Here is a 20,016-nt window from a genome sequence, read left to right as displayed (position 1 = left end):
TGGCTGATTTTCATTTTCATACTTAGCCTCAGTCAGTCATTCCTCATTGGTTTAAGTAGTGTTCTTCAGTGAAATTAATGTGTGTCGTGAAAGAAGCTGCTGACCTAACAGCTCACTGCACACCAGAGGAAGCACTTGGACGGGTACTTTCAAAATAAAACATTTAAATATTTTGATAGATGAACGATTCCTGCACTGCAACGGAATTCAACAGTTGATTCAAAACTGGTGAAGCTACCGCTGATACAAACCTATCACCTTCCTGCTGCTGCTTCTGCTTCATATTAAAAGCTTCACAGCGCCAAACAAGCTGGAGGCTTTTTTGTGAAGTGCGGACAGAACTCGTTAGGAACTTTTGCAAACGTGGTGCAAATTAACAGAGGTATGTGGCAACCTGCCGAAACACTTGTTTTATAACGTCTCTACACCATTAGTGAGTTAAAAGTGCCTGGTGTTATGTTCGTAAGGCTCCTGGCTGTGTTGCACAGCTCTTAGAAATAGATGTACGTCGTCTTTAGTGGTAACACCGTTTACCTTGGCGTAGCATTTAGCCCGGATCACTTAGCTCTACTTAGTTAATTAGCTTGTGTGCCCTGTGCGCAATCTGGAACAAGGTGTTTAATGTTTTGTCAACTGATAGCAGTTATAGTATTAGTAGAATATCAATTGAACAACAGTTCAGACTGCCAGCTTTGTACATTGGGCGATTGGTGCACGCGCATTTAAAGTTCTGTAAGTGAGCGAAGCAGGCGTTACTTGTTTTTTTCAAACATTTATCCGATCCGTGAAGCTCACCTTAATAAATTTTGCGTAAATAGTCACTATTAATTTAGGTTCGGAGGGAAGCATTTGTTGAATAATTTTACGTATTGTCAAATTGCTTCATATTTGTGTATGTGGATGGGTGCACGCATTTGTGAGTCCTCAGAAGTTACACACAAATGACTGTACACATTTCTAAATCTCAGTTTATGCCTGTGGATCATATTGTACGCCAGTGTATGTTCATAAACTTTTACTTGCTATCTGGTTTGAAAGACTTTCCTTTAACGTTTTTCCTTTTTTTCTTTTCTTGGTAAAGTTTTTGAGCATTTACTGAAATGTTGGCATCAAAACCTTGGATCCAAGGATCCATCCTGCTGGTGTTACTCACGTTATGTGGACAAACTGCTCACTGGCAAAATCAACACAAAGGTAAGTAGAATAAGAACTTGTATAGCCGGTTAGTCATGAATACATAAAGATAACAAGTGTTCACATATGTTGCTGTATAAATGACTTCATTTGCAGAAAATTTGTTTATAACATGTTATAAACATATATTTTATTTAACACGTTATTAGCAAATAGCCTAGTTTCGTACTTTGCCTTGTTCATCTATAAAATCTGTTTTCTGGAGTCAGTTTAATGTTTCTGTATTTGAAAACATATATTTATGTATATAAAACAAATAAAGTTGAATGTTGTTTCTTAAGGTAAACAGTCAAACTCACTTTAATGGCAAGTCTCAAGACTATACAGTGAAGTGCCTTCAGCCACTTATTTGTGCAGTTATTAACTTCTACAGTAACATTAAGAGGTTACTAGAACCTAAAAACTGCAAGCACAGAATCACTGTCAAAAGTTGTGTCACTCATGCACACTCCTTCACATAATTCAAATGTTATCATTAATTTTCCACAGACTCTGCATATCATGAAGAACTGAGACTCATCCTGGTTGGTAAAACAGGGTCAGGAAAGAGTGCGTCTGGAAACACCATTCTGGGCGATACAAACGCTTTCAAAGAGGACATTTCACCTGAGTCTGTTACTGATGGCTGTCTCAGAAAAGAGGTAGACAAAAGTGGAAGAAAAATTGTTGTGATTGACACTCCAGGACTGTTTGGCACAACCAAAACACAAGATGAAGTGAAAGCAAAAATTGAGGAGTGCATTGAACAGTCAGTTCCTGGACCGCATGCTTTCCTTTTAGTCATCAGCCTGAAGTCAAGGTTCACACAAGAGGAACAGGATGCTGTCACGTGGATTGAAGAAAACTTTGGTTCCGAAGCTTCCCTATACATCATAGTTCTGTTTACACATGGTGACCTGCTGCAGGATAAATCAGTGGAAGACTATTATAAAAAAAGCATACATCTTAGAACACTGATAAACAAGTGTGGAGGAAGGTACCATTCACTCATCAATAATCAGAAAGAAAGCAGAAAACAGGTCAAAAATCTTCTAGATAAAATAGAGCAAATGGTGGAATTGAATGGAGGAAGTCACTACACCAATGATATGTATGAGACAGCCCAGAAGAGACTTGAAGAAGAAAGGGAAACGAGGAGGAGGGAGGAAAAGCAAAGAAAAAGGGAAGAAGAGGAGAGGATCAAATTAAAAGAGTGGTGTAAAATGATATTATATACATCTGCAGCACTTTTGGGTGCAGGGCTGTTTTATACCTCACCTTTTCTCGTGGCAGTAGCTTCAGGACTTGGCTTTAATTGCATAATAAGTATGCTTACTTGGGCCTTACACCTTTACAAAACAAAAAGGCCAATATATAATGGCTAACACACTGGGCATCAAATCAAATGTCATTTGGAATTAGGTGGTTTTAAATTACGTTTGAATTCACTTTATATTTACTTTATGTTGCATTTATTTCTAATCTAATGTGACTGTTTTTTTAATAGAGTATTTTTTGTCAAATCACAATTTAAGAATATGTGAAACAACTGTGAAACAGATTTGTAGATATATTAATATTTTAAATTCATCGCACCGTAACAATGTACCACAGTAGAACCATCCTCATTTAGTTCAGTTCAAATTTATGTATATAGTGCAAATTCAAAACCACATTTTCCTGGTGTATATTCTAAGACAGTGTTTCCCAACCATTTGGAGCCACTGCACATATTTCACATTAGAAAAATCACATGGCACACCACCAAACAAATATGTAATTTTTCTCTGCACACCAGGCATAGTGAAATTGGCTTGATTTGTCCCCAATATACCTTTTTTTTTTTTCTTTTTTTTTTTTCTTTTTTTTTGCTTTCTTCTGACCACTACTCATGCTAGGACCTTTATCTGATTTGGAATTTTCTCCAGGACCCAGGTCAGATTGACTACTTTTTTTTCTCCTTCAAATATTCATCTATACTGCGTTCTGCGTTGTCTCACTTGCAGCATGTAATTTCTTTGTCTTCTTCAGTTTTATGGGAAGTTGCATCCCATTTAATTGGAGCAAGAAGTTGTACTGCCCTCTAGTGGAAGAGAATGTAATTGTTCTTCCCGTTACTCCTTTTCGAGCATAAACATTGTGTACATACAGATATTAATGAAAACTTGATGTTTTTAAGTTTCTTTTCTCTTGTTATTTCAGTTATATTTGCATCTGTCTATCTATCTTGTGTGTGCTTAATCTGAGTGTTTAATTGTGCTTGAGAATGAATGAATGAATGAATGAATGTGTTTTTGTAATCCTGGAAAGGACCTCGTGGTCGTTGCACATTTAATAACATTCTGATGGTGTTAATGTTAATTAAGATAATATTAAACCAGAGTCTAACCCAGCAGTCTGAGGTTGATGTTTCAGAGTTTTAGTGCCCCATCTACATTTTTACTGGCCTGCAAAAGAAAATGAAAAAATAAGCTTTTATTTGTATATTTTGAAATAGGAATAGATATTAAATAATATTATTGTATATTATGACTGGCGACCTGTCCAGGTTGTACCCCGCCTTTCGCCCTGTGACAGCTGGGATAGGCTCCAGCGCCCCCCGCGACCCTGAAAAGGATAAGCGGAAGCGAATGGATGGATGGATCTTACATTAAATCTGAAACATAATGATACAAAATGTCTTTAGCTTTACTGTAGATTTTTGCTGTGTGAAACAAACATTGGTGGTTGGGAGTTGGAGTTGGAGTAAAGAGGATAACAGTGGAGGAAGAGCGAAGACTTGCCAGGGACCTTTTGGTGTAGAAGCATGTTGCCCCTCATATGTTCTGGTGACATTAGTTGGAGCACTTGGACACATTCAATTAAATGGCACAATGGACCTTTTTCCTTAGGTATGAGTTCTATGATGGAAAAAAGTGAAAATAATGGCTAAGAATGTGGCAAATAATAACTTTCAATAACATGTACTTTTAAAATGTTTGTGCATTCCATCCATCCGCATGAAAGGAATTTTTGAATACACTTGTTTTCCATTCTTATTTACCTATTGACTGTTTGTTTATAGTTTCGCTTTTTTTGTCAATTAAAATGGGAAACAAACAAGAGACTTTGCTCATGGGTGATCGTGGCTCAAGAGTTGGCAGTTCATCTTGTAATCGGAAGGTTGCCGGTTCGAGCCCTGGCTCACACAGTCTCGGTCGTTGTGTCCTTGGGCAAGACACTTCACCTACTGGTGATGGCCAGAGGGGCCGATGGCGCGATATGGCAGCCTCGCTTCTGTCAGTCTACCCCAGGTAGCTGTGGCTACAACTTTAGCTTGCCTCCACCAGTGTGTGAATGAATAGTGGAATTGTAAAGTGCTTTGAGGGTCTCGAAAAGCGCTATATAAATGCAATCTGTCATTATTATTACTTCAAATACCAAACATCTACCAAAGTAAAACCCTTTTCATCTGTACTGACCTACAACTCTAGGCTCAGACAGATCCTTTTCTTTTATTTTAAATTTCTTTACATTTTTTTTTAAAAAGAATAAGATGAACTTGAGAGATATTCTTGACCCCCTCATGCTCCTTTAAAAAGAGAGCAAAGTCATTATAGAGTTATTGTAAAATATATACATTTTATATAAATAATAAAATATTCTTATGCGATTAAATGAGAAACCTTAATATTTTTGTTGGTTTGCTATGAAAACTTCTCAGCAATGTCCAAACACAAACCTGTTAACGATATTTAGAGGGCTGCGGACAGCCTACACAGACAGTTTTCACATTTCAAACTGAAGACAATACAAGGAAATGGGAAGCCCCCAGTGCCTAGGCTTCCAGAAGTTTCCCACAAAGTTAATGTGAAATGTGTCGAGACACAGTCTACGTTTGTCTTGTCTAAGTTCAGAACTCAGGTCTGAAAAAACTGACTTGGCCACCTGGGACATATAAAGCAAGATCTGAAGTAATGGCTGAAGGTAAGATCATCTCTCTGAACTAGTTTAAAAATGCACTAATTATTTAATTACTCTAGGATGTGATATTGATACACTGAAAAGGGCAAAAGAGGCAAAGTCAAAAAGATACAGACCTTCTTAAAGATGTCAGTGACTAATCTTACCTTTTTTTCTCTCAATGGTGTAACTTGTGACAGAAATACAACTCAGAGAAAAGAAGCAGAAAACTCTACCTCGGTCTGATGGGTGTGGTCTGAAAAACTTTGATGGTATGCTCCTTCATTTTCTCTCTAGTCACTCGAATCTACTAGTAGCTGTTCTACTCTAATTTCAGTAATTTTGTATCAGAATCAGAATACTTTACTAATCCCAGGGGAAATTATTTGGTCAAAGATCACAGGAGCTCCAAGACAGTAAGAACAGTAACTAACAACAATATATAAATGTTGTTTTATTTACTATTATTATTTTTTTAAAACAACAACAAATGAATGAATAGTATATTTCAAGGAAAATATGCTAAAGGCTTTTTTTTTCCAGACAGTCCAGAGATTAAATTAAAAAACAACAACAACAAAAAAAACCCCACACTAACTTAAGACTAACAAGGCAGAAAAGAAAGGATTCGTTTTTTATTGTAAATGCCAGTAATTCTGTGTCTGTTGTTTCTACCACAGGTCTGGATTTGTCTGGAGGTTTGAGGATAGTCTTAGTGGGAAAGACTGGATCAGGGAAGAGTGCAACAGGAAACACTATCCTTGGAAGAATTGCCTTCAAAGAGGATCCCAGCCCTGTGTCTGTGACCAAACACTGTGAGATGCAGAATGGGGAAGTGGATGGGACCTTGGTGCAGGTTATTGACACTCCGGGTCTGTTTGATACAGGCATCTCAGAGGAAGAATTAAAAGTCAGAATAGAGGAGTGTGTCAAAATGTCAGTTCCTGGCCCTCATGCTTTCCTACTGGTAATCCGGCTTGGAGTAAGGTTCACGGAAGAGGAAAGAAATGCTGTTAAGTGGATCCAAGATAACTTTGGAGACGATGCTTCCATGTACACAATCATGCTGTTTACGTGTAAAGATCAAGCTAAAGCTGACAATGCTCTGAAGGAGTGCAAGGAGCTGCGGAGACTCTCGATCACATTTGGACGCAGATATCATGCTTTCAACAACACTGACGTGGATGACCGCATACAGGTAAAAGAGCTGATCAACATGATCAAGGAAATGGTACAGGATAACGGCGGTAAGCACTACACGAATGAAATGTATGAGAAAGCCCAGAGGAAGCTGAGAGAGGAGGAGGAGCGGAGGAAGCAAGAGGAGGAACAGAAGAAAGAGGAGGAAAGGAAAATATGGGATGCAGAGAGACAGAAGCAGGAGGAAAAGAAAATCAGGAAGAAAAAGGTTAAAAGAAAGAATATACGCGTGGCCGCAGCTTCTGCTGTTGTCTTGGTGTTTGCTGGGGTGGTCATTGCAGTGGGAGCTAACACCACAGTGGCCCTGGCTCTAGGCGCCCCTGCACTTGTCCTGGGAATCTTATGCGGTTTATCTGCCATTTTCATTTGGAAAGGCATAAAATGCAAGGCTAAAGCAAACGTGCCTGTATAACAAGATGGAGGGTAGTGGCAAGGATATTGTTCGGCTACAGTTTGTGTCACTGAATAAAAAACAGAAATATTCCATATACAGTATTAGTATCCCACACATTATGGTTTGGAACTTTGCGTAAGTGACTTGTTTAGGTTCTGTTTCTGTTTCAAAATGAGTATGTGAATTTAAAGCTAATAGTAAACAAATGGTATGAAATGTACTTGTTTGTCTTTTTTATCGTTTACATCTTATATATGAATGTGAGTATCACTTCTTTTGGCTCATTAGTAGGATTCAAAATAATTAATATTAAAACCCAAATGTAAAAAGCTTTTTCACCTATAGATTATACCTTGGTAACTTATAACTGTTAAAATGCGCAGAAACTGACACACTGCTTCCTTTACTTTTTATTAGTAGCATTCTGAGCTCATTTCCCCAAAGGAAATGAGAAACAATGGTAGACGTCCATTGACCCATCACGTCTGCGGAAACAGAGCAAGTCCTCATTGTCCTGCCACTACAACAATGTCAGTGCATACCATCAGTACAAATAAGACCAGCACAGATGTTAAAATGAATGGTAGTCAGTTTCTGTCAGCCACAAAAGGATCAAAGTAAGGACACTGCTACTTGTTCTGCAATTAAGAACAAAACACACTGAAGCTGAACATTATTTATTTAAAATTACAAATGAAAGGAGGCTCAGTATCAAATAATGGGTGTGTTCAGATGTGAAAAGGTTGTAAACTGAGTTGTGGTGCTTCAAATGTACAGGTTATATTTTAAATGCCAACTACACCTACAACCCGTATTACAGGTTAGACTGGTCTATTTTCATCTGTTTGACTAATACCTGCAATGGAATGAGTGTTATGTATTATTTGCTAATGAATCTTACAAGCAAACTTGTACCAAGAATCATTTCTTGTTTCAGTTTCATTTGTCATAAGTGCGGTTTGTTTATTTATTATGCGTTTTGTGTTTATTTCCATCCATTTATGCCAAGAAAACCTTATGACCTTTCATATAGCCTAAACCAGACCAAGTGTAAAATCAAATTATTTCAATGCAGTTTGAATGTGATATCATAACATGGTAATTTAGCTGTCAGCCAGTGTATGATTAGTGTTGTATATCGGCAAGACTGATGAATTTCAACTTGGAGGTCTTTGCACAATCTTGGTGGTGGGGCATGAGCAAAAAAGAACTAATGACATTCTGGTACAGAGTGGATGACTTTATTTAAAACAATGAAAGAAGGCACAAGAAATGGCATTGATTTTAGTGGACAATGTACTTTCAAATGCCCTTTTATAGTAAAATTAAATATAAAACTGTAAATCAGATCATACATTAAATTTAAAAACAAAAAACCCAATCCTGACAAGAATTTACAGTAAATATCTGTAATGAACCGCAAGTATCAGATGACTTCAGGTACATAGTCCAGCTTGTCTATCATTACACAACAGATGATTTGAATAAGTCGCACCCTTCAAGAAAAACAAATTGAAAAAAGAAAAAGAAATACTACTTAAAAAGTGCTGTAAATGTTGTAATACAATAAATAAAGATGAGACAGTAGTGACAATGCAGATTAAAATATGATTAAGAGATGTTGAATCATTTTCTTTTTGCTTCACCTCTACATAACTATATGTTTTCAATAAATATTCTCTTTTTTTGATTATCTATGGAAACAAACTATTGCATGATAAAAATAAAAAAAAGCATTATGAAATAAACTGTACACCAAACCTGATGATCTTCATAAAGTTTAAAACAGCAGGTATAATATCAAGCGTGAATTTGTCCTTGTATACAAAAAGCCTCTTCTTCATAAAGAGACTTCATAAAGGTTGTGGCTTGGTAATACTTAGCTGTTCTCTGTTTTAGGTCTGATCCAGCCCCCAATGCCTTTAACAATCCCTGCTCCTACAAACATTAATAGAGGCCGAACGGATGCGACTGCTGCTTCCTCTGCCATTACAGCAGCACCAACTGCAGGTGCAGCAGCTGCTGCTCCTGGCGCTCCTGCCACAAGCAAATAATTACCTGCAGAGTTCAATGTGTCTCCACATTTGCGCCACCATTTGTTCCAATTCATCTGTTTCTGGGCCTCTTCGTATTTGCTGCCGGTGTAATGGTTCCCGTTTAATTGCACTGTCTGGTCTATCTTTTCAAACAGATCAGCTACCTGAGTGCGATTTTTCTTGCATGTGTTGTCAAATACAACATACCCAGCTTTACACTCAGCGATGAGCTCCTTCAGATCAGGACTTTGCTCTAAGTAGTTTTCAATGGATGTTTCTTTGAACTGATCACCCCTTGTGAAAAGCACTGCTGTATACTTTGAGGCTTCATCCCCAAAGTTTTCTTTGATCCATTTAACAGAACTCTTCTCTTCTTCTGTGAAGCGCACATCCAATCTGATCACTAGCAGAAACATATGGGGTCCTGGGACAGACAGCATTATGCATTTTTCTATTTCCTTTTTCAGTTCCTCTTCTTTAATTGATGTGTCAAAGATTCCAGGGGTGTCAACAACATTCACAGTTCTTTCATCAAAATGTCCAGTCACTTTCTTACACATCTTTGTTACAGAAGATGGAGATATTTCTTCGTCAAAAGCTTTGTAACCCAGGATAGTATTCCCTGTTGCACTCTTTCCTGAGCCAGTTTTCCCCAGCAGAACAATCCTTAAGTCACCGATCACTGGGGAAAAGGAGTCTGTGGGGATCGATTTTAAAAATCAAAACAACTCATGGGTTCTGTATCAGATTACATAAGCATGTTAGAAAATGCGTGCATGCACAAAAGTAAAAATACCAACCTTCAGTCGTGGTTAAACTCATCTTGCTGTAGGGAAAAAAAGGAACAGAAAAAAAACACAAAACCTGTCTGTTATTCCGTGTAATGTTTTCTTCTACAGCAGGTATGTTCATACTGAGGCGTGCCAGTCACCCTCTATCGTTCTTTGTCTCTGGCTCTCTCCAACACAGTGTTTTCCAGTGAAATGAAACTCTTGCTCACCACAGTGGGTTTCAGTGAAATGAAACTATTCACAACACAGAGGTTTCAAAAATGAAACTAAAACTTTAATAATAATAATAATAATAATAATAATAAACTTTATTTATAAAGCACACTTAAAAACCAAGGGTATGCCAAGGTGCTTAACAAGTAAAATAGAGTATAGGAGGAGGATAATAGAAATAGGACCAAAGCAAGTACTAAATATGCAAGCAGATAACTGTCACTAATACATAGGAAAGCAACAGGTACAGAGCAAACAAGAATTTAAATGAGCATAAAAGTGCATGATATAAAATCATAAAAGAAATATTAACTAGAGGGAAAGGCAAGATTGAATAAGTGGGTTTTTAATCGTGATTTGAACAGTGCAATGGAATCAGATGCGCGGAGGTCGAGAGGAAGGGTATTCCACAGTACCGGGGCAGCCAGAGCAAACGCACGGTCACCCCGGGACTTCAGTCGAGATCTGGGTTGGGTCAGAAGTAGTTGAGTGGCAGATCTGAGTGTTCTAGCAGGAGTATGTGGTTTGAGAAGTTCACTAAGATAACTTGGCGCTAATTTATTAATAGTTTTGAAAGTAAGGAGTAATATTTTAAATTGAATACGGTACTTTATGGGCAGCCAATGCAGGCTAGCTAGGACAGGGGTAATATGGCAAAATTTCCTGGTACCAGTCAAAAGGCGGGCTGCTGCATTTTGGACTGTTTGCAGTCTAAGAAGAAGAGAAGAGGGAAGACCGTAATACAAGGAGTTACAATAATCCAACCTGGAGGTCACAAAAGCGTGAATAAGCTTCTCCAGGTCCTCATGCGGAATATAATGCCTAGCCTTAGAGATAAGGCTCAGTTGGTGGAAGCTAGATCTCACTACAGCAGACACTTGCTTATCGAGTTTGAGCGAGCTATCCAGCAGTACACCCAAGTTACTGACATAGTCACAAGAAAAACTAGCAAAGGAACCCAGGGCAGCACAGAGTTGGGCACGAGGGATTTTACTGTTGACCACCACAATCTCAGTCTTCTTATCATTTAAAACGAGGGAATTACTCAGGAACCATTCTTTGACCTCCCGCATGCATTCTTGAAAGTAGTGCAGGGACACAGCAAGGTCGTCAGTAAGTTCAAAATAGATTTGTATGTCATCGGCATAACAGTGGAAGGCGATATTGTATTTTTCAAAGATTGCGCCTAGAGGGAGCAAATACAATGAGAAGAGAATAGGGCCTAAAACTGATCCTTGAGGCACACCACAACAGACCGGAGCGGAGGAAGAGGAGAAGGTGCCTAAGTGAACTGATAAGGATCTATCAGCGAGGTATGATTTAAACCAGTCGAGGGCAGTGCCTCTAATACCCACAGTGTGCTCAAGTCTTAGTAATAAAATGTTATGGTCTACCATATCAAAGGCCGAAGAGAGGTCCAGTAAAACTAGGACCATAGAGCGTCCAGTATCAGTGATTACAAGAATATCATTAAGAACTCTAACCAACGCTGTTTCAGTGCTATGCAATGGCTTAAAGGCAGATTGAAATTTCTCAGCAATATTGTTCGTGTCCAAGTACGCCTGGAGCTGGGAGAGAACTAGTCTCTCCAGGATCTTGGACAAGAACGAAAGCTTAGAGATCGGTCTATAGTTTGAAAGGTCATAACAGTCAGAATTTCTTTTTTTAAGAATCGGGTGGACTACAGCATGCTTAAAGGACAAAGGAACACAGCCTGAGAGCAAGGAAAAGTTCATAAGAAATAGGATACTAGGTCCGATTACATCAAAACAGTCCTTAGCTAAACGAGATGGAAGAATGTCAAGCACAGTATTGGTGTTATTCATTTGAGCAACTAGCCGCTTAAGAGTCAAAAGTGACACAGGCTCAAACTGGTGGAAAGTTGAAATGCACTCAGGAATGGGGAGAGGATATAAAGCAGGGGGAAGGGAGGACTAAAGAGATGAGACCTTTTTTAAAAAGTGAGTTTGAAATCGCTCACAAAGACCCTGAGAATGAATTAAAGGCATGTCCGGGGAAGGGTTAACCACAGAGTTTAAAAATTTTAAATAAGGTATGGGGGTTATGGTCATTGGCCAGGATGATTTTGGACAAGAAGGACGCTTTGGCCGTTTTAGCAGCACTTTGGAATTTTAAGCGGCTAGTCCGTAGCATGTCATGGGAAACCTGAAGTTTATCTTTTTTCCACCTTCTCTCAGCGCGCCGACACTCGCGACGTAAGGCGCGCGTAGTGTCATTAAGCCAACACTGAGAGTAGGTTCTAGGGCGCTTCATCTTAATGGGGGCAACAGTATCAAGGATTGAAGAAATCAGCGATAGGAAGGAATTAGCACAGTCATCAACCGAGTGAAAAGAACAACAGTCGAGAGTGACAGATGCAGAATCCAAGAAAGACATAGAGAAGTTTGACATCGCTTCAGCATTAATTACACGTAGCGGGCGAAGGGGAGCCGCAGGATGTAGTTCATTAGTGCATAAGCCAGTATCAAATATAACTGGGAAATGATCCGAGATCCCAGCGTCACTTATATCCTTGATACAAATGTCCAGACCATATGAGAAAACCAAGTCCAAAGTATGTCCTTTAACATGCGTTGGGTCATTAACCCACTGAGCCAGGTTAAAAGAGTCCGTTAAGGCAAGGAAGTCTTTAGCAAATGAGTCATCCTTACAGCAAGTGTGTATGTTAAAATCACCGACAATGAAAACACAACCATACTTAAAAAGAACGGAGCCTAGGAGATCAGCAAAGTCCGTGATAAAATATTTGCTATATTTAGGCGGTCGATAAACCACCACGCAGAGTGTGGTCGTGGATGCAGTCATCTCCAATAATTGGACTTCAAAGCTAGAGTAGGTAGGTGAGGGTAGCTGCCGAACTGCATACGAATTCTTAAAAACCGAGGCTACGCCGCCACCCCTACCAGTAAGCCTTGGTGAGCTAAAAGCAACACAGTCCGACGGAAGAAGTTCAGTAAAAGGGATGAACTCACCAGGACGAATCCAGGTTTCAGTCAGGAATAAGGCATCAATCCCATTAGTGGAGATGAAGTCATTTAAAAGAAAGGTCTTATTGACCAGCGACCTGACATTAAGCAATGCCATCCGTATCCTAGGGGCTAAGTCGCCACGGGTGGTGCGTCGTAGGACACTTAGGTTGCTTCGGCAAACGCCGCGTCGGAGCGATGTTATCCAAACCCAAGCAGGAGAACATGCCACTGGAATCGCAGGGTAGACTTCGTGGTCAGCCAAGCAGATCCAACGGTGGGTGAGCAACTTAGCATCAGAGCGCTCCTGGGAAGGAGGGAAAGAAGATAAAATATCCAGGCTGGCATGTGGGTAGCCTGTGGCTCTGGCTTTAAAGTAGAGCCTGAAGCGAACGCGATGGCCGCTCCTTCTACCGCGTTTCCTATAGCGTTTCTTGTGTAGATTCGGAATAGGTAGGTGGAGGAAGCCGGTCGGAGGGTCCGGTCGGGGCGCGGTGGCGTCACTCAGGTTCCAGCAAGGATCAGGCCGAGAGGAATGAGAGAGTCTTAGATTTAAAAGTGTTTGCCTGTCGTATGTAATCAGTGCACAGCCATTAGATGCGCATACAACTAAAAGGATAAAAAAATACAATGCCAAGGTCCATAAAGAGCGTAGAGAGGGTAAGAAGCAGCGAAGCAGATGTAGCCGAGGACGGCAAGCCACGTACACCGGTGCCATCTTGCAAGGCAACACTGTCACAACCCGGCTCATAGGAAGTGACAAACAAATGGGAGACCACACACAGGCTTTTAAAGACTGTAAGACATATTTAATGAAAATAAGGTAAAGCAACTTAAGCACAAGTTAAAGGACATAACAGCCATAACTGAAACTTCCAAATAAACATAACACGTCAGAGGAAGCCAAAAGCCAGCCACCCTGGTTCAGTCAAGGTGTCTTTATATACACTGGGACTGGCCCCTCAGGTGTGCTGCATCAGTAATTGGGTCAGCTCCACCTACCTGCAAGAAACAGGTAAAAGAAAAAGCAAAACACAAGGCCAGCCCACTGGCCGTCACACTTCCCCCCCATAGAACAGGGTCTCACCCTGAATTGGCAAACACACTTTAGGTAAGATGTTGATAAGTAGGCTCAAAATAGCATTTTAATTTGCTTAAAAATAGACTTTACATATTAAATTTTATGCTATTTCATTACATTTCACATCATGGTAAAGCTACTTCTTTTTTAATGTGTGCAAGTGGTTTTATGGTGTTCTTAGTATATTTTAATTATAATTTAATGTTATATCTTTACAACTGCAACAAGCAGGAGGAACACACCTAATCCCATTGTATTCTGAATACAGTGATCACAAAGGCTTTCAGTTCTGTACTAAACACAAGAAGCATAACAAAGTAAATGCTATAAAAACTCGGACTTTTATGTCTAGGTGTCAACAATTTGCTCTTAAATGTGGCCCCTTTTACCATTTTTCTGATATTGTGGGAATTAAGTATGAACCAACCAAATGCAAAAGGGCCACTTTCATAAGTAAATAATAGCTCAAATAATAAAAAAAGATAATTGTGTCCTGTAAAACCTTTACACCAACAGTGATTATTAACTGCGGGAATGGGTAATTCTTATAAGTAATTTCTGTATATTGTAAGGTGGAAATCCATTCTGAATATGGAGTCAGATTTTCACATCTTAAATGGTCTTTTTCAACAGTGTTAGCAAACATTTCTCTGTTAACACGTTTTATTTGTATGTTTCTTTAATGCTGTGAGACATGTCAAATATGGATTTTGCTTAGTTTTTACCCTCATAACTCCCACTGCACATCGTCAGCTCATGAACAAACAACACATTACCAGACACAGCATTACTCTTAAAAGTGCATACTAAAATTAAAATTAAACAAATACAACTCCATTAAATTACCTGTTATATGGATTATTAAATTGCCTTCATTATCGTTCATTTTGTCACTTTCACACTAATTTATGTAGAGTTATAAATGGACCAAAGGTTTAGAAGCCGACTCGACTTTTAGGTAATTTATTCAGAGACAGTGTTTTTACTCTCAGAAAGTCTGGCGTTATTTAGTAGGTTTATTTTGAGCTGGAGAAGCAGTGACAACAAACAAGGGACCTCATGTTGAAACAATGAAACCAGCTGTGTCAGAAGGAGTATAAGTGGATGCTATTCAAAACTGTTAACAGGATATCACCATCAGGAAAGCCTGTGTAGCACGGAAATAATGAAAACATAGGCCTCAAATGGACCTTATGCCAGTGTGGTAGTGTTAGCAGTGTCTCTAATGTCATCTAGTGGCTGTCTGATCACAGAACAACTTACAAAAACCAAACAAATTTTTTGTCAGCTTAAAACTTAAAACATTATATAATATATAAAGCAATATATTATATAATTTATTATATATTATATATAATTTAATATGTTACTTTTAGTTCTTATTAGAGTTTTTCCAATTCTGTAGTATCCCACTATAGTCAGTTTGGCATATGCTAATGAGCTTCAAACTACTCCCTGACTTCATCCTCCGCCTCATTCTGCCCACTCAAGCTCAAAGAGATGAGAACATAGTAGCAAGCAACAATGTCTGTAACAAAGTGTCCTAGTGTCCTTGTGCTGTTATTTCATTTTTTGCATAACCAGCTCTGTGTATGTGGTGTGTATTTAGTATGCACTATTACACTGCTGCCCTCCTACATCTCTGTGTGTGAGACAAACTGGTCAGTCACAACAGAAGAAAGACATCAACTACTTGCATCATATGGCTACTCTCCATCACTAGAAACACACAAATGATTAACAAACCATCACATCGTCTGTGGATAACAGATTAAAGTAAGTGTTGAAATTTGTGTAAGATATGTTATTGAAAGGACTACATTTTGACTGCTGTGTAAATTTTCTGATACTACTTTATGTCTTAGCAAATTTGAAATGTGTCTCTATGAAATTAATTTCCTGAAGTTGATTTCATCTTTGCAGCATACCTATTGGAAGAAAAAGAAAGCACACTGAGGAGAAGAAGTGCCTTTGAGGCAACTGCTGTTGTGATTTGGAGCTATATAAATAAAATTCAGTTGAACTGAACTGAATTGAAGGGACCCATACAAACAGCTTAAAATCCCTTTAAATGACTGGAATATAGTGGAGAAGAAAAGAAAAAAACTGAACCAGGGTATTTCAAAGAAAAGATCACTTTTGGGTATTTTTTTTAAAGTTTCATAAGCAACAATGGCATCAACAGGTCTTCAGCTGATGGGTTTGGTGCTGGCTCTGCTGGGTTGGGTTTGTGGGGCGCTGGTGTGTGCTGCTCCTCTGTGGCGTGTATCTGCATTCGTAGGTGGAGAGATAGTCATTGCCCAGGTGTTGTGGGAAGGACTGTGGATGAACTGTCTGTCTCAGACCACAGGACAGATCCAGTGCAAGACCTATGACTCCACCCTGGCACTGCCTATGTTTACCCAAGCAGCCCGGAGCCTCGCAGTTCTGTCTTTACTTCTCTGTCTTCTGGCCATCATCCTCGGGGTGTCAGGAGCCAAGTGTACTCACTGCATGGGAGACAATAACCAGGACTCCAAGGCAAGACTGGAAAGGATAGCAGGGGTGCTCTTCATTGTGGCTGGGCTTGCCTACTTGATACCCATCTGTGGAACTGCCTATGCAATCATCAGGGACTTCTATGATCCAAATGTTGCTGCGCCTTTGAAAAGAGAACTGGGGCCGGCATTGTACCTGGGTTGGGGGGCCAGCATACTGCTCCTGGTGGGGGGAGCTCTGCTGCACATCGGCTCTCCTCCACCAGGAGCAAGAGCTCTGCCCATTATCGGAAGACCAGCAAAAGACGACCAACAAACAGTAGCAACAGGAGAGGTAAAGCAACAAGAGAAATCCTTTGTATGAAACCAGTGGGTATTTGAACAGATACAGAGGTCACAACTTCATTATTTAAGTTTCTGGAAACTGCAAGGTCATTATCTACAAGGGGATATTCAGAACATAATAGGTTTCATAGTATTATAAAGTTAAGTTTGGTTTGTTAAATTAAGTTTATTTAATAAGGTGGAAGGCTTATGACTTTTTTACTCTCAAAAATGATATAAATTGCATGACAAATATTTAATGACTAAATTGCAAAAATATGGCTTATGTAACAAATGTGATACAAATTAAAACTCATATATGCAGATTAAAATTTGAAATAATGTTATATATATTTTGTCTAAAAGTTCAACAAACACTCCATTATCAAAAAAAAAAAAGATTTCTGGCAGTTATTTCATGATTCAGGTTTTAAAGAACTAATTAATCCTAATTTGAACAAGCTGCTAAGGAAATGGATAGAAGGGCTTTTTAAAAGAGTAGAAAGTGAAATGAGTTGTGGGTGGATTGCAGATGTTTACTAATGCATGTGACTTACATTTGTCAGATTCCAATCAGCCTCTGCTTGTGTTTGTGCGTGTGTGTGGGGGCTGTCTGTGTACAGAAGACCAGTGTGCATATTGTAGCTGTGTGAGCTGGTGTTTGCACTGAAAATATGTGTGGGCAGTTGGAGCAATGCCATTTACTTTTAACACACACAAAGAAATTGTTAAATTTCATTTTAGTCTGCTATTATTAGATATACATTTTATAGCTTGATGACAGTTGGGACTTTTTCCACTAGTAATAATTATTGATCTAAATGTTATTTCCAGTAAACACAGTTTTTCTATTTTAGTGTAATAAAACAAATACATTTTTACTTGTGTTTTTTCTGATTGTGTTTTAATACTGCATTTTTTTTCTGTCAAGTCAGCAAATGCAATGAATATAATACAATATACTTTACTAAGAATTGTTTTATTCCTATTGTTTTTAATTAATTATTTTATTTGGATTGTAATGACCTATGCACAACAATAAATGTGTTTGCCATCACAACAGCTGGTTGTCCTGTTCATATTTGATGTCTAATGAAACTGAGTAAACATGTATTGAATGTAACCATCCCAGAAAAAGATGTTCACAAAATTCTATTCCCAGTGCTCTTTATTGTCAAGACTTTACCACACATTGAACATTTCCTAATCTAATAAAAAAAAATCCAAGCTGGGTTTGCTTTAAAAAAATGGCCTCAAGAGCAACACACATTCTCGCTGAAGGACAGCTGCAATGATATGTTAATGATTACCTCACATGTCACCGATTATGAACACAGAACAAAATTTGTCCTTTGAGGTCTTTTCAGTCTGAACTTGAACGTTATGCAGAATCTAGATTATCATTTAAGCATTCGGCTCACATTGTTCTTGTTAACCATTTCCCATTTACTGCATGTTTGTTCTACCGTGTGTGTGTGTGTGTGTGTGTGTGTGTGTGTGTGTGTGTGTGTGTGTGTGTGTGTGTGTGTGTGTGTGTGTGTGTGTGTGTGTGTGTGTGTGTTTTAACCATACAGAGTATGAGTAAGAGAAGAATGAAATGCTGCTGGATCTTAAAGCACTTTGAGTAGTAATAGCACCCAAAAAACACAAGGGGGCACAAGTAAACTGTAAGGAAACAATGCACTATTCCAACAACAACCTTTATATATTACTTTTGGGACCGGTTTAGGTGTCATTATGTGTTATGTGATCATTGTTTAGTTTTACATCAGAAAGAAACAAAGCACACATCACCTGAGAAGATGTGTCTCTATGTAGTGTTTCCTTTATGCTGCCCTCACAGCAACATATTGAACTTTTGTTAAAAAGTTTTTTTTAAAGGTAGGCCTCTTTTGTGCAATTGGGCAATATATTGATGAGGAGTTCTTCTTTTTGGAATGGAACAAACAGTGAGTTTATTTTCAGTCACCCTTATCGCTTTTGTTTTGACACAACATAATTCACAGTCTAATTATTTCCAAGCACCCTCAGCTGCAATATGGTACAATTTGTCAGAGGAAAAATTGTATATAATGTGATCAGCTTCATGAGATGTGCTCTTTTTATTGATCACTAAGCAATCTACATGTCAAATTCAGTTAAGGTGAAATGTAAACATAAAAAATGTCATTTTAAAACTGAAAACTACCTGAATTCTAGTCAACTTTTTTCACACCTTTCTTAAGCGTCTTTTCTCTTGAGACTAGAAGAATAAGTTCTCTGCTGAACTCGGGGTCAGCTCTGGAGCCTCAGCATAAAAAGTTAAACATCAAGCTGCAAAGCTAGAGTGGCCTCAGTCATGATTACCTCTCCACAGGTAATTCATTAAGAGTGTTCTCACCAGTGAATTTGACAACAACACGCTAAATGCAAGGAAATCTTTACAATTAGTCATTAAATAGCATGTAGCATGTGTGGTTGTCTTTCTATGTTATGGACTGTTATGGACTCAAAGCATGTACAACCCTGTCTGTCAAGAGATTTTTGTTTTTATATAATTTGATCAGCTTCATGAAATGTGTTTTTCTGTTGTTTAAGCAATCTAAATGTCTATGTGACTTTTTCACCTAATAATTTTTGATGAACTCTTTCAGCTACTGAACCATTTCCTCTTTTTGAGAACAGATGTAGAAAAGGGAAATAACCCGTTGCTTTTAGTACACTCTGTACAGTGTAGGTAAGTGTAGACAGGAAACTACAGGTCTGCAGAGCATGTTTTTTATAGAAGTGAAACTATAATCTTAAGTGTGTGCTGATTCTGAGTGACGTTGTTATTTTTGTACGCACACACACACACACACACACAGACATGTATAAAATAAAGGAACGCAGGCAGCAGTGTGCAGTTGCAGGGTGCGTTTGCTGCTGCCCACGCGTGTAAAAATGACTGCAGTCTCTGTGTTTTCTAACTCAGGTGTCTTAGCTGAAGAATTACAGGGTGATTTAAAGAAATCCCCTGTCACTGTCATACTGTCAAAGCTCTTTCCTGTGCCTGTACAAACAAATATATTCTGAAATGGAGATTATGTTTTAAAAAATCATGTTCATGTTCAATATATGAATATATGGGAATAATTAACAAAACCAAATGGCCTGTATTTATATAGCGCTTTACTAGTCCCTAAGGACCCCAAAGCGCTTTACATATCCAGTCATCCACCCATTCACACACACATTCACACACTGGTGATGGCAGCTACATTGTAGCCACAGCCACCCTGGGGCGCACTGACAGAGGTGAGGCTGCCGGACACTGGCGCCACCGAGCCCTCTGACCACCATCAGTAGGCAACGGGTGAAGTAACCAAAGGTAATATTTATCTGTCTAGGGATTAAATATTTATGTTAAGGCCTGCTAT

At 38.8% G+C, this 20,016-nt stretch overlaps 4 protein-coding genes across 6 annotated transcripts; 3 read left to right on the top strand and 1 right to left on the bottom strand.

The window, feature by feature from the left end:
• Positions 1-270: 270 nt before the first annotated feature.
• Positions 271-4,277, top strand: LOC106675563 (GTPase IMAP family member 7). 3 transcript variants are annotated; one of them, XM_024802662.2, is made up of 3 exons: positions 271-382; positions 1,082-1,194; positions 1,684-4,277. In XM_024802662.2, the coding sequence occupies exons 2-3, from the start codon at positions 1,101-1,103 to the stop codon at positions 2,556-2,558; spliced, it is 969 nt and encodes a 322-aa protein (XP_024658430.2). In that variant the 5' UTR covers positions 271-382; positions 1,082-1,100; the 3' UTR covers positions 2,559-4,277. The 3 variants fall into 3 exon arrangements, with proteins under 3 accessions (XP_024658430.2, XP_024658431.2, XP_024658432.2); XM_024802663.2 differs by lacking the exon at positions 271-382 and adding an exon at positions 388-433; XM_024802664.2 differs by lacking the exon at positions 271-382 and adding an exon at positions 471-503.
• A 686-nt stretch (positions 4,278-4,963) lies between these two features.
• Positions 4,964-6,929, top strand: LOC101479274 (GTPase IMAP family member 9). Its single transcript, XM_004539075.5, has 3 exons — positions 4,964-5,139; positions 5,316-5,387; positions 5,796-6,929. Exons 1-3 carry the CDS (start codon positions 5,130-5,132, stop codon positions 6,725-6,727), a joined length of 1,014 nt encoding a protein of 337 aa, XP_004539132.3. The 5' UTR covers positions 4,964-5,129; the 3' UTR covers positions 6,728-6,929.
• A 1,005-nt stretch (positions 6,930-7,934) lies between these two features.
• Positions 7,935-9,744, bottom strand: LOC106675561 (GTPase IMAP family member 9). Its single transcript, XM_014410451.4, has 2 exons — positions 9,546-9,744; positions 7,935-9,442 (listed from the first exon to the last, which is right to left on the bottom strand). Exons 1-2 carry the CDS (start codon positions 9,655-9,657, stop codon positions 8,589-8,591), a joined length of 966 nt encoding a protein of 321 aa, XP_014265937.3. The 5' UTR covers positions 9,658-9,744; the 3' UTR covers positions 7,935-8,588.
• A 4,052-nt stretch (positions 9,745-13,796) lies between these two features.
• Positions 13,797-17,680, top strand: LOC101479565 (claudin-4). Its single transcript, XM_004539076.6, has 2 exons — positions 13,797-15,593; positions 15,741-17,680. Exon 2 carries the CDS (start codon positions 15,990-15,992, stop codon positions 16,656-16,658), a length of 669 nt encoding a protein of 222 aa, XP_004539133.1. The 5' UTR covers positions 13,797-15,593; positions 15,741-15,989; the 3' UTR covers positions 16,659-17,680.
• Positions 17,681-20,016: the final 2,336 nt, after the last annotated feature.

This window comes from Maylandia zebra, linkage group LG6, assembly GCF_041146795.1.
Source record: "Maylandia zebra isolate NMK-2024a linkage group LG6, Mzebra_GT3a, whole genome shotgun sequence".
NCBI classification, from domain to species: domain Eukaryota; kingdom Metazoa; phylum Chordata; class Actinopteri; order Cichliformes; family Cichlidae; genus Maylandia; species Maylandia zebra.
Note: the sequence above shows the minus strand (reverse complement) of the source record. Positions and strands in the feature narration are given on the sequence as shown.